The 14,408-nt window shown below is 38.8% G+C and overlaps 1 protein-coding gene across 3 annotated transcripts in view; it reads right to left on the bottom strand.

The window, feature by feature from the left end:
* LOC106870769 (ubiquitin carboxyl-terminal hydrolase 44-like) overlaps window positions 1-14,408 on the bottom strand; it is a 123,482-nt gene that overhangs the window by 55,285 nt on the left and 53,789 nt on the right. For 2 of the 3 annotated variants that reach the window (XM_089340679.1, XM_089340678.1), the window contains one exon: window positions 3,115-3,165. In XM_089340679.1, coding sequence (XP_089196805.1) covers window positions 3,115-3,161 — 47 coding nt within the window. In that variant the 5' untranslated portion in view covers window positions 3,162-3,165. Of the gene's footprint in view, window positions 1-3,114; window positions 3,166-4,750; window positions 4,838-14,408 lie in introns of all 3 variants that reach the window. The other variant, XM_089340680.1, reaches the window with a different exon arrangement.

The raw sequence follows: 14,408 nt of genomic DNA, 5'->3' as shown, positions 1-14,408 counted from the left end.
AGTCCCTGACCATGCCAGTTCCTGTCAAGCTGTCCAATTCATGCCAGCATGGAAAATGGATGTTAAATAATGATGATATATAACCATCATCATCGTTTAACATTCACTTTTCCATGTTTGCATGTGTCAGATGCAATTTGTTGAGGCTGACTTTCTATGGCTGGCTACCTTCACCTGTTTCCAAGCAAAATAATAATATCAATGCTCTGACATATTTTTCATGGAAGAGTGGAAACAAACAATATCACATGTATGATGGTGATGTTTGTTTAGAACTATTCATGTGATATCTAAACAAGTGTGCATACAAACACACACACACACAAACATACACACACGATGAACTTCCGCTCAATTTCCATCAACTAAATCCACTCATGGATTTGACCAACTTGGAACTATTGTAGAAGACAACTGCTCAAAGTACCATGCAGTGGAAATATACCCAAAACTATGTAATAGGGAAGCAAACTTGTTAACCACACACACATTTATATAATTCTTCAATGGCTGCAACTGAGATGTTTCACCACACCATGCTTGAAATCTCTGCTCCTACCCCATTAACTTTGTTTTTAGATCTTCAGTTTCAGGTTGTGTGCATCTTGGTCAGTAACATCAATGTAGTTAAATAGTCTTGATCCTCTATTAGGCTGCAGAAATATCCAAAATATTTAACTTCTGCTACTGTCTGACAAATGGCAAAGCAGTATTTTTATCTGATGTTCAAATGACTCTTGCCACAAACCCCATCACCTAACACAAACGATAAATAATAAAAAACAAGAAATCTGTGCACCCCTGCCACCATTAAACCTTCCCCTGCTAATCTTTATTGAGAGAATCTGAAAGAAATAGTGACTTTTATGTGTGATAAGTAGCTTGCTTACCAACAACATAGTTCCGGGTTCAGTCCCACTGTGTGGCACCTTGGGCAAATGTCTTCTACTATAGCCTTGGGCCGACCAAAGCCTTGTGAGTGGATTTGGTAGATGGAAACTGGAAGAAGCCCGTCGTATGTGTGTGTGGGTGTGTGTGTGTGTGTGTGTGTGTGTGTGTGTGTATGTTTGTGTTTGTTTGTCCCCCCCCCCCCAGCATCACTTGACAACCGATGCTGGTGTATTTGCGTCCCCCGTAACTTAGCGGTTCAGCAAAAGACACCGATAGAATAAGTACTAGACTTACAAAGAATAAGCTCTGGGGTTGATTTGCTCGACTATAAAGGCGGTGCTCCAGCATGGCCGCAGTCAAATGACTGAAACAAGTAAAAGAGTAAATTGTATGGCACTCATAGAGACTTTTAAAGACACAACCATGTGGTTTCAGGTTCTATCCCACTGTTTGGGCAGATCAACAAGTGAGTGAAATTAGTAGAGGAAAGTTTGTTCAGAGTTGACTCTGGGATTCCTGATAGATGGTGACACCAAACAAATCTGGTGTTTTCACACTGTTTTACCATAAGAGAGATATTTTCTCCATGGTAACTACAGTGAATTTGCATTTTAGCAGTTGAAATATGTCATGAACATATTTTAACTAACCTAAATTTTGCTAATGCCTAAACACTTCTTGGTGCTAATACACATATATATATTCTTTTATTTTTTTCAGTTGTTTGACTGCAGCCATGCTGGAGCACTGTCTTTTAGTTGAAGAAATAGTCCCCATAACTTATTCTTTGCAAGCCTGGTACTTATTCTATCAGTCTCTTTTGCTGAACTGCCAAGTTACAGGGACGTAAACACACCAACATCAGTTACAAGTGGTGGTGGCGGGACAGACACAGATACAAAGACACACACATATATATATATACAATGGGCTTCTTTCAGTTTCCATCTACCAAATCCACTCACAGGGCTTTGGTCAGCCCAAGGTGCCATGCAGTGGGACTGAACCTGGAACCATGTGGTTGGGAAGCAAGCTTCTTACCACAGAGTCATGCCTGCACCTATATATATTATACACACACACACACACACATACATAGTTACTATATGTGCACACAAAAGTGAACAGAATATTTATGCATATAAACATCCACATACAGACTTGAACATAATCATAAACACACACACACATACAAACTCATACGAAAACACACAAAGATACATGTTCACATACTTACAGATACACAGGTGTGGCTATGTGTTAAGAATTTTGCTTCCCAACCACATGGCTCCAGGATCTGTCCCACTGCGTGGCACCTTAGGCAAGTGCCTTCTGCTATAGCCTCAGGCTGACCAAAGTCTTGTGAGTGGATTTAGTATACGGAAACTGAAAGAATCCCATTGTATATGTGTATGTCTTTGAGTTTGTGTTTGTCCACCACCACTGCTTGACAACTGGTGCTGGTGTCTTTACAGCACCATAACTTAATGGTTTGGTAAAAAGGACTGATAGAATAAGTACCAAACCTTAAAAAAAATAAGTACTGGTGTCGATTCATTCAGCTTAAAGTTCTTCAAGTTGGTGCCCCAGTATGGCCACAGTCTAATGACTGAAACAAGTAAAAGAAAAAGATAAAAGACACAAACATACTCACATACATAAATGAGATGTTTGCCAGCTGCTCACCCCACTTAATTCCCAAACAACAATAATCCCTGATAACAAAGATTAAAACTCAGTATCAAGTAATATAAACAGCCAATATAGCCAACCCCTTCAGTTACTGGTCTACACAAATCTTGGAACTCAGTTTGTTATGGTAGAAAGGACTAGTGGGTGGGGTTTTTAAAAAGTGACTTTTAACATAAAGTTGAATATCTTTTATCTTTTATCAGTCTCAGACCTACATTTTTTAAAAACCTGATTTTTATTCCATTGGTCTCTCTTTACTGAACCACTAAGTTATGGGGACATAAACAAACTAACACCGGTTGTTAAGTGGTGGTGAGGAGCAGACATACACAATGACACACACATGATGGGCTTCTTTCAGTTTCTGTCAACCAAATTCATTCACAAGGCTTTAGTTAGCATGAGACTATAATAGAAGACACTTGCCACTTGCAGTGGGACTGAATTTGGTACCGTGTTGTTGGGAAGCACGCTTCTTACCATGCTTATGCCTATATTTAGAGGGGAAAAAACCCACACGGGGACTCTTACGTGAATTTGGTTGGCTTTTCCTTTTTCTTGGTTGATTTACAAGTCATTTTACTGAAAACAGAAAAAAAAACAGATACAGAAATTGTTAAATAAAAAAAGAAAACACAGAAAGCCATTTTACTGAAAACAAGAAGAAAAAAATCAGATATAGAAGTCACATTACTAAAAACAGAAAAAAAAAGCTTTACAAGTCATTTTACTGAAGACAAAGCAAAAACACAGATATAGACATTGTCCTTAATAAGAAGTGGGATATACAGAAGTCACTTTACTGAAAACAGAAAAAAAGAACATTTTTTTTAACAATATGAGGTGGTATTAAAAAGTTCCTGGACAAATACTGTCGCATGCCAACAAATGGAAGCACACAGTTGTGTGCACAGTGAGAGCTAGCAGTGATCTTCATGAGGGGCAGTGTGCCAAGTGACATTGCTGTATTTACAAGCTGTGAAATTTGTGTTTTTGTGATCATGTGTATGCAAGTAGTCTGCAAGTTTGTTATGAACAGGAAATAGGAACAAAGAGCCAATGTGAAATTTTGTGTTAAACTTGGAAAGTCTGCTACAGAGTCATTGAGCATGCTTTGGCAAAACTTAAGGAAATGAGGCAATGGGTCATACACAATGTTTTGGGTGGCACGAGCGCTTCAAAAGCGAAAGAATGTCTCTGGAAGATGGTGAGTGATCTGGAAGACCTGCCATGAGCGAGGAAATTCATCAGCTTGCACATAAAGATTGTTGGAGAACAATCAATCACTTTGCTGATGTTGTTGGTCTGTCATATGAGTCTGTGCAGGCAATCCTAATGTCTGAATCGAACATGTAGTATGTCTCTGCCAAGTTTGTCCCCTGCCTGTTGACCACCGAGCAGAAACAACATCACATCTAAGCCTCTCAAGATCTCCGTCAGCCTGCTGCTGATGACTAATCCTTCATGTTGAAGACCATCACCTGTAAAGAGAGTTGGGCATACAGGTATAACCCTGAGATGAAGCAGCAGTCGTCACAATGGAAGAGCTCTTCATCTCCACAACTGAAGAAGGCATGACAATGCCACAGCTCATTCAAGGGCATGCTCAACATTTTCTTCAAAATCTGCGGTAATGTACATTGAGGATCCATACCCCAAGGCCAGACCATCGATCGAGAGTTCTACTGTGATGTTTTGAAGCATTTGAGAGAGGACATTTGGAGAAAGCAACTGGATCTGTGGAGCGTGAAGAATTGGATTCTTCACAACAGCAATGCATTGTATCATCAAGCTCTCCTCACTCATGAGTTTCTTGCCAAAATCATAATATCACTTCTGCACCTGCCCTATTTGCCAGATTTATCACCTGCGGACTTCCATCTCTTCCCCAAGATGAAAATGCAGCTCAAAGTTTGCCATTTTAACACTGTTGTTGAGATCCAGAGCAAATCGCAGAAGGTCCTCAGCTCGCTTACAGAAAACAACTTCCTGGCTGGGTTCTAAAAGTGGTAGGAATGCTGAGACTGGTGTATTGTTGTGCAAGGTGACTATTTTGAAGGAGATGATGTTAAAACTTATGTAAAATTTTTTTCTTTGTTAAACATAACTGGTCCAGGAACTTTTGGATACCACCTCGCATTTCAACAAGACACAATGGAATGCTCACCACCACTATTATCATCACTATCAATGCCACCCTCATTCTCCTCCTCTTCACTTTGTCATCATCATCTTTTAATATTCAGCTTCCATGCTGGTATGAATACATTTATTAAATAATCAAGAATTTGAAGGAATTTAATATAAACATGGGTTTAGTATATTATATAGTGATTTGGAACACAAAAACAATAGGCAACACATTGGCAGAATCATTAGAATGCTGGACAAAATGCCTCTGTATTTGTTTGATGCTTGGCACACTGAGTTCAGATCCTACTGAGGGCAACTTTGCATTTTATCATTCCAGGGATCAAAATAAATGCCATAAAATGACACAATGGAAGGTTTTGACTATATCTTTGTTTATCTTTTACTTTTTTCAGACATAGGAGAGTGGCTATGCTGGGGCACCACCATGAATGGTTTTAGTTGAACAAATTGACGCCAGTACTTTTTTTTTTTTTTAAACCTGGTACTTATCCAACACCAGTTGCCAAGCAGTGGTAAAGGACAAGCACAAATACACACATGTATATGCTGGTGCCATGTTAAAAGCACCCACTTCGCTCTGTAAAGTGGTTGGCGTTAGGAAGGGCATCCAACAGTAAAAAACATGTCAAAGGAAGCAGTGGAGCTTGGTGCAGTTCTGTGGCTTACCTGCTCCTGTCAAACTATCCAAACCATGTCGGCATGGAAAATAGACATTAAATGAGGATATATATGCAACAGGTTTCTTTCAGTTTCCATCTACCAAATCCACTCGCAAGACTTGTTGGCAAGCTTCTCACCACACAGCCATGTCTGCGCCTTATGTATATATGAACGATTTAAAAGAAATAGTTTTAAAAGAGTTAAGATGAGAGAGTGGAACTCGAAGGGGTTTTGCTGCTATGTCTAGCAAGTTGAGTGACTTCTCCCTTGTTAGCCTGAAATCAGTATGCTGTTCTATTTGGTAAAGACATATTAATCATCTTATTATTTTGATTTTAATCTTCAGTTTAATGGGGGGGAAAAAATATCAAATGTAAAGCAATGATGGAGATGATAGTGTTGATGATGATGGATGATGGCAATAATGGTAGTGCTAGTGATGCTGCTGTTAATGATGAAGAATTAATGACTGAATGAGTAATTAGCAATAAATAATAGTATTCAGCTGTTAACTATTTATATTAGTATTATATAAATGTGCAAAAATCATCACTGTCATCGTCATCATCAGCCAATCCATCTTCCAACAGAAAAATTTAAATGTGAAAGTTTTTTTCTTGTTCTGACCCCCCCCCCCCCCCCCACCGGGCTAACCACTAAACTGTTCAGAATCATATGATGTAGTTTCTGTATTGGTAATGACATAACTGGGTCATCGATGTGAAGGAGTGTCTGATACCCAGTGATGACTGGTTGTTGCGATTGATTCCAGGAGGCAGCAGCCAGGACAGGTGTAGCATATAATACACATGGATGCGGTCGTGGTTGTCTGGTTAAGAAGTTCACTTCACAATTAAATGAGTCCAGGTTCAATTCTCCTATGCAGCACCTTGAGTTGATAGAAACCGTGAGGGAACTTGTCGAATGGACTGGGTTTGTACATGTAGAATAGATTGGGGGCTGTCCATGTGGAATGGGCTGGGGTTATACATGTGGAATAGACTGGATCTGTAGATGTGGTATTGACTTGGGGGTTGTCTATGAGGAATGGAATGGGGCTGTCCATATTTTTGGATGGTAGATGTAACCCATTGACCATTTTAATGTCACCACCATCATTTGGCTCTCAGAAGCCTTCAGCAGAGTCTACACTGTGGCAAGTATTTAGATTGGGTTTCCACTTTAAGAATATCAAAATCTTCCTTCTTTTCTCATCACCAGTCTCAGCAAGCCCTGCAGAATAATATGGCAACTGTCCTTCATCTTTTGACTAAATCATAACCATCACCAACCAACCAACCTCTTAAGCACATTCATCATAGGGACTTTAGGACCCTCCCTGCACTGACACACAGAACAGTGAAAATATCTAACTACAACAACAACCTTCTTTCAGTTTTGTCCAAATTATCAACTCTTAAGATAGTTAAGATGGAGAAGAAATGAAAGAAACACATTGAGATAGCATAAGAAAAAGCTATGGGTTTGTCTAAAATTGCAAATGGTTGTTAAGAAACACAGACAAATATTCTGTCAACTGTTAGAATGAACTGTTTGTTTGTTTGTAAGGTTTTAGGGTGTGTGCTGTAATCATCATAAAAGTCCCTCAGGTAACTATTTTGTGCTGGTGTCAATGAACAGGTTGATGAATTTAGTTATCATTATTTAGGTGGTGAGCTCACGGAATCATTAGCATGCCAGGCAAAATACTTATTGGCACTTTTTGTCTGCACATTGTGAATTCAAATTCTGCTGAGGTTGACTTTGCCTTTTATCCTTTCGGGATTGATGAAAGAGGTACCAGTTGAGCACTGGGATCACTGCAATCAACTAGCCCCCCACCACCACCTAAAATTTCAGGCTGTGTGCCTACACAAGAAAGGGTTATTATAATGAATGCTTGTCTAATCAACAGTGGTAACCACCAGGCATCACTGTCTTATAAGATAAACTAGAGGCAGCAGGACTGTCGTTGACACTGCCGCCACCCTTACCCCCTACCACCACCACCACTCATTTTTGCCAGCTGATTGGACTGGAGCAATGTGAAATAAAGTGCCGTGCACAATGACACAATGGGCCACTGGGAATTGAGCTTATACTCACAAGTCAAATACCCTAACCACTAAGCCATGTGCCTTCACAGGTTCCAGGAAACTATAGTTGGGAAATGCTGGAGTAGAGGATATTTGGCTGGCTCTGTTATGAGACTGTAATGAAAATGACGACATCCTACAATTTACCTAACTGGAATAGAAAATAAATTCCAGTTCAGTTAAACTCCAGAGGATTAACTTAGAATAAGGTTAGTGGCATTCTGCTGTTCTATTCTGGCAACTAAGTGAGAAAGAGAGAGGGAGGAAGAAGGAAGGAAGGAAAAGAGAAAAGAAAGTAAAGAAGAATAAGATAACTTAAACATAAAATTTGGTGGTTAGATGATTAGTTGCCTTTAATTTGCATGTTAAATTTTTATTTATAACACTAAAATTAATTCAATATTAACTCTTTTGATAACAAACTGTCTAAAACTGCCTCAGATTTTTCTAATACAAAACCACCTGTTTTAAAATGTTTGCTCATTTAACATCTAGGTTTTATTTTTATGCGAGCTGTCACCAACTCTTGTTTTTTCAAGTAAGGGATTTTTTTTTATTCCACTATTTCTACTTCCATGACAGAAAACTGCCTGTGTTACCTCTTTTGATAGCAATCTGCCTGAAAGCACACCTAGTTCTATCATACAAGCTCCCTGTTTTCAAGTGATCTAAATTAAAACCTTTCACCAAAATTTTATGTCAACTTAAATTCCAAACACAAACCTAATTAGCTCCTCCACTCCTATTACACGAAACCTATAGCTTCTAAATATGTTGTTCACAACATATTTATCCATTTACTGCTTAAACTAAATTTGATTCCTGATAAACTCTTGATTATTTTTGTTATTGCCTGTACCCTATGAAAATAATATGCTTGCATGCCCAGAGTTAACATGGGTAATTTATGCCGGTAGTAAAACAGATATTCTTATCCTTTAGACAGTTATTCCAACCACTAACTCTACTAACCTATGTCATATATATATATATATATATATATATATATATATATATATATATATATATATATATATGAAATGAGTACAGCAATGAATTCCGGGTAGAGGTAGGGGTCCACCAAGGTTCCGTCCTCAGCCCCCTATTATTTACCATAGTCCTCCAGGCAATCACAGAGGAGTTCAAGACAGGTTGCCCCTGGGAGCTCCTCTATGCTGATGACCTTGCCCTAATTGCGGAGTCACTATCAGAACTAGAGGAGAAGTTTCAGGTGTGGAAGCAAGGTCTAGAATTGAAGGGCCTTAGAGTCAACCTAGCTAAAACCAAAATCCTAATAAGTAGGAAGGTAGATAAAACACAAACCCCTTCAGGTAGATGGCCCTGCTCAGTATGTAGAAAAGGAGTAGGTAGTAACTCTATAAGATGTACCCGGTGCAAGCTATGGACACATAAGAGGTGCAGCAACATCAAAGGCAGGTTAACTAGCAAGTTAGTTTTTGTTTGTGGCAGATGTTCAGGTGCAATAAAGACTGCAAACAAACAGGAAACAACTTCTATCTCATTCCAGGGTGAAAAACTAGAGGTAGTCGATAGCTTCCGCTATCTGGGCGACCAAGTTAGTAGTGGGGGTGGGTGCGCTGAAAGTGTAGCTGCTAGAATAAGAATAGCCTGGGCAAAGTTTAGAGAGCTCTTACCCCTGCTGGCGACAAAGGGACTCTCACTCAGAGTAAAAGGCAGACTGTATGACGCATGCGTACGAACAACCATGCTACATGGCAGTGAAACATGGGCTGTAACTGCTGAGGACATACGTAAGCTCGCAAGGAATGAAGCCAGTATGCTCCGTTGGATGTGTAATGTCAATGTGAATACCCGTCAGAGTGTAAGTATCTTGAGAGAAAAGCTGAACATTAGAAGCATCAGTTGTGGCGTGCAAGAGAGACGATTGCGCTGGTATGGACATGTGGTGAGAATGGAGGAGGATAGCTGCGTGAAAAAGTGCCACACCCTAACAGTTGAGGGAACCCGTGGAAGAGGTAGGCCCAGGAAGACGTGGGCTGAGGTGGTGAGGCAAGACCTTCGTACATTGGGCCTCACCGAGGCGATGACTACGGACCGAGACCTTTGGAAATGGGCTGTGCGTGAGAAGACCCGGCAAGCCAAGTAAGATCGTTGCCAGTGCCCCTGGACTGGTTCTTGTGCGGGTGGCACATGAGATGCACCATTTTGAGCGTGGCCGTTGCCAGTACCGCCTGACTGGCTCCTGTAGGATTTTCGAGCGAGATCGTTGCCAGTGCCCCTGGACTGGCTTGTGCGGGTGGCACATAAAAGACACCATTTCGAGCGTGGCCGTTTTCGTGCGGGTGACACGTAAAAGCACCCACTACACTCTCTGAGTGGTTGGCGTTAGGAAGGGCATCCAGCTGTAGAAACTCTGCCAAATCAGACTGGAGCCTGGTGTTGCCATCCGGTTTCACCAGTCCTCAGTCAAATCGTCCAACCCATGCTAGCATGGAAAGCGGACGTTAAACGATGATGATATATATATATATATATATATATACATATATATATATATATATATATATATACATATATACATATATACAAATATATATATATATATATATATATATATATATATATATATATATATATAGGCATAGGAGTGGCTGTGTGGTAAGAAGCTTGCTTCCCAACCACATGGTTCTGGGTTCAGTCACACTGCATGGCACCTTGAGCGTGTTTTGCAAGTGGATTTGGTAGACGGAAACTGAAAGAAGCTCATTGTATATATGTGTGTAGGTGTCTGTCCCCCCAACATCGCTTGACAACTGATGTTGGTGTGTTTACGCCCCCATAACTTAGCGGTTCGGCTTAAGAGACCAATAAAATAAGTACTAGGCTTACAAAGAATAAGTCTTAGGGTTGATTTGTTCAACTAAAGGTGGTGCTCCAGCATGGTCACAGTCAAACGACTGAAACAAATAGAAGTGTAAAAAATATATAAATATATATTATATATTAAATTATTAATTATATATATATATATATATATATATATATATATATATGTACACAATTATATTAAAGGAGCTTGAAAATGCCGAGGCATTCACATACTACCGTAAAACTCCAAAAATATATACAAATTGAAGGCGAGCGAGTGAAAAAACATTAAAAATGACTTCACATTAATTCTGAAATGGGTCTAGTTTCTAGACTAAAGCCATAAAAACAGGCTTTTTCATTCTTCATGAAAGGAAAAAAAAGCCTGTTTTTACAGCTTTAATTTAGAAATTGGACCACAATTAATGTAAAGTCTTTTTAATGTTTTTTCACTCGCTCGCCTACAATCTATGTATATTTTGGGAGTTTTTTTGGTAGTATCTGAATGCCTCAGTATTTTCAAGCATGTTGGAGATAGGTTGTCTTTTTTTTTTTTTTGCCCTTACTCCCTTAATATGATTATATACATATATATATGATTATTAATTTGATATATAAATTACCTATAAATTTTTATTGCATGCTGACTACCTGATAAAAAATCATTAACATGATTTTATCCTTATATTCTAGTATGAATAAATAAATATTATATATCTTATCTTTTACTTATATAAAAGCAAATTGTCTGTTTGTTTGCCTATTTGCATCAAGTTGCTGTCTAGACCCATTAACGAATTTTCGCAAAACTTAGCAAACATGCTATAGTAACATAAATTTTGTTACTAATCTCATTGAAGCTTAATAAAAATCTATAATTGGATGGCTACGACCCCTGGAAGGGATCTTTATACACAAGTAGTATATTTTATTTTAACAGCCAAAGGAAATAACCCATTCATTTCCCTATATTATTTGGTATAAATCAAGTTGAGTATGTTTATTTCTTAGTATTTGATCTGTTAGAAGTATTTTTGCAATTTATCCAGTACAACCCTTAAACAAGTAAATAGTATTTTCTTTTAAACAATAGATCCCCTTATTCCAGTAAGTAACTTATTCACAAATATACCATGAATGATGATGCCTTTCAAATCACTTCAGCCAATTGACAAGCACTGCATGAAGAACTGTTCTGCTTTTAGACAAATGCACTATCATTACAAAGGTCACACCCTGTTTACATGTAGGAACACCTTCTTACAATCTATTTGTACATCTTGAAAATGGCCAGTATGTATATTTCACAGAAGACAATGCTCAAAACGTAGTTCTGAATCCACAAGAAACCACTTTGACAGCTTTCTTCAAATTATGCCAACGTGATCTGTTTGCCCAAACAATGTTGTATGTAGAAGTCCCCGTGTACTATCCCTGAGCACACAATAGATGGAACAGACGCAAGCAAGGAGCGCATGTTGAGGACTGGGAAGAAGATGCTGTCTTCAGAAGTGGTGGGGGGGGGGGCCATTGGGCGAGTGTACACTGTACACCCTAATCAGCAGGAGTTCTTTCTGCATCTACTGGTGCACACTATCAGAGGTCCAACATCATTCATAGACTTTCAAAGACACAATGGGGAAGTCTACACGACCTACAGAGAAGCCTGTGCCAAACATGGACTACGATGCTCACCAGGACCAGCCACTGGAGGAGACAGCAGTCAGCACAGCACTAAGTCAACAGCGCTAGCTATTTCCTATCATATTGATGACATGTGGTTTGGACGAACTTCTCAAGCTTTGGGTGACCCACAATCCAGCATGGCAGAGGACATCCTACAAAGGAATCAAAGGCAAACCTCAACAGAAATTACCACATTCAATAACGCCGTTTACAATGAAACATTACTTGACCTGGACACCTGAGTGCAAGCTATGGGAGGTCAAGGCAATTCCACATTTGGTCTGCCTCAACCAGAGCAAGCATCAAACAATCTCACAATTGAGTACCTGCGAAAAATCAGCTATGACATTGAGGAACTGACGGCATATATAGCTGAGAAAGAACACAAACTGATGGAGGACCATCTGTGTGGTTATAACACCAATATTTTGAGCATTGAAAATGAAAGAGCAGGTCTTTTCTTTCTGGATGCTCCAGGTGGAACTGGCAAAATATTTGTCATGAACCTTCATCTGGCCAAACTGCGCCAAATGAAACACATTGGCATAGCAGTGGCATGAAGTGGAATTTATAAAATACTTAAAATACTAAAAATGTGTCAAGCTGAAAAAGTTGAGAAAGCAGGTAAACAAATAAAGAATAAATCGACTAAAAAGTTATTTTTACTTCACTCACACCAAAAGGTAATAATCCATGAGTAAAATATTTCGAATCAAAAAATACATCCACATAGAATATAATAGTTCATGAGTAAGGTTTCCCAGATTAAACTGAACAGATCATCTATGGCCACTTCGGGAGCACATCACCATAGCTAGATAGACTGTAATTGATACATATCACAGTAATGGCCCCATTCGCCAGGATGAATAGAGAGGTAGGATACATATACAAGGTCAGGACAAACCTTATCATACCGCAAGCCTATGTAATACTAAAAAAAAAGATTTTTTTATTTTCAATTTCATTGCTAAAAGGCCGCTGACTATTTTTAATAATATATATATAATATACCACATATATGATATATATTATATACAATACACTGCACCTATAATACATATTATATACACACATGTTAGAAGTAACTAGACACCCAATAAAACATCGTTTTCTGTTTATTCTAACTTGTAAAGGTTTATATTTCTTATTAATTGACATTTTTATGTTTCAGATTATATATGTGACTGTTTTTAATCATGCCATGTACAAAAGAAGCCTTAGAACTGTCTGAATTTCAAAGAGGCTGTATTGTGGGTCATTCTGAAGGTGGATATAGAGTAAAATCTTAGAAAACCTTGGGATCCTGCTTTCTACAGTTAATAGAGTGATTGTGAAATTCACCAGAGAGGGGAAGGAGTCCACATCACCTTGTCCAGATCAACCAGGGCCCTCAGACAGGACCCTTCTCTTTGCTAAGAGAAATGTGGAGGATAATTCTCGTTGCAAGACCTCTAACATGGCAGAGCAAGTTGATGTCAGTCCCAGAACAGCTGTCAGGTATCTCCACAAACTTGGTTACTATGGCAGAGCAGGAAGAAGGAAGTCACATCTTTGACCAGCCAATATGAAGCGGAGAAAAAACTGGGTCAGCAAGATGGTGGAGAGGCCATTAGCATTTTGGGACACTGTCATATTCTTTGATGAGTCCAGATATGCTGTATTTCCTAACAGTGGTCAAGTGTGGGTCTGGAGACTCTGTGATTAAGAATTTGATGTGAAAAGATTGCAACCAGCAATGAAACACAGCAGCTATTCTGTGATGGTCTGGGGAACAATTTGGAGCAATGGTTGATCAGAGCTGGTGGAGTGTGAGAGAAAGATAAACTCAAATAAATATGTGTCCATATTGCAGAAAGGACTCCTTCCAAACTTCTCCAGTGGTGAAATGATTAAAGAAGACTCTATTTATGGAAGATGGGATTCCTTGTCACACGGTTAAAATGACCCAAGATTGTTGGAAACGAATGGCATTAGAAAGCTTCCAAAGCCAAGCCAGTCACCAGATATGAACCTTATAGAACACCTCTGGGCATAATGGACAGGACATTTCATAAACAGAACAAGAAAGTATCTTCAAAGCCAGACCTTTTGAGATTATTGCATGTAACTTAGTAAGAAATTCCGTAAGAGAATATTCACCATCTGATCAGTAACATGCCTAATAGGGCCCTTGCATTGAAAAATGCAAAGAGCATGTGTACTAAATACCAAATGTTCACATTATAACAACTAACAAATAATTTGAATTTATAATTTCAGATTTAAATAAATTCTAATGATTATAGGGGTGTCTATTTACTTCTTTCATGTCTGTGTATAAATATAATATATATACTTAAAATCTCTCTCTCGCTCTCTCTGTATATATATATATAT

This window comes from Octopus bimaculoides, chromosome 23 (genome assembly GCF_046866305.1).
Source record: "Octopus bimaculoides isolate indiv1 chromosome 23, ASM4686630v1, whole genome shotgun sequence".
NCBI lineage: Eukaryota > Metazoa > Mollusca > Cephalopoda > Octopoda > Octopodidae > Octopus > Octopus bimaculoides.
The sequence above is the reverse complement of the archived record's forward strand: the minus strand, read 5'-3'. Positions and strand labels throughout refer to the sequence as shown.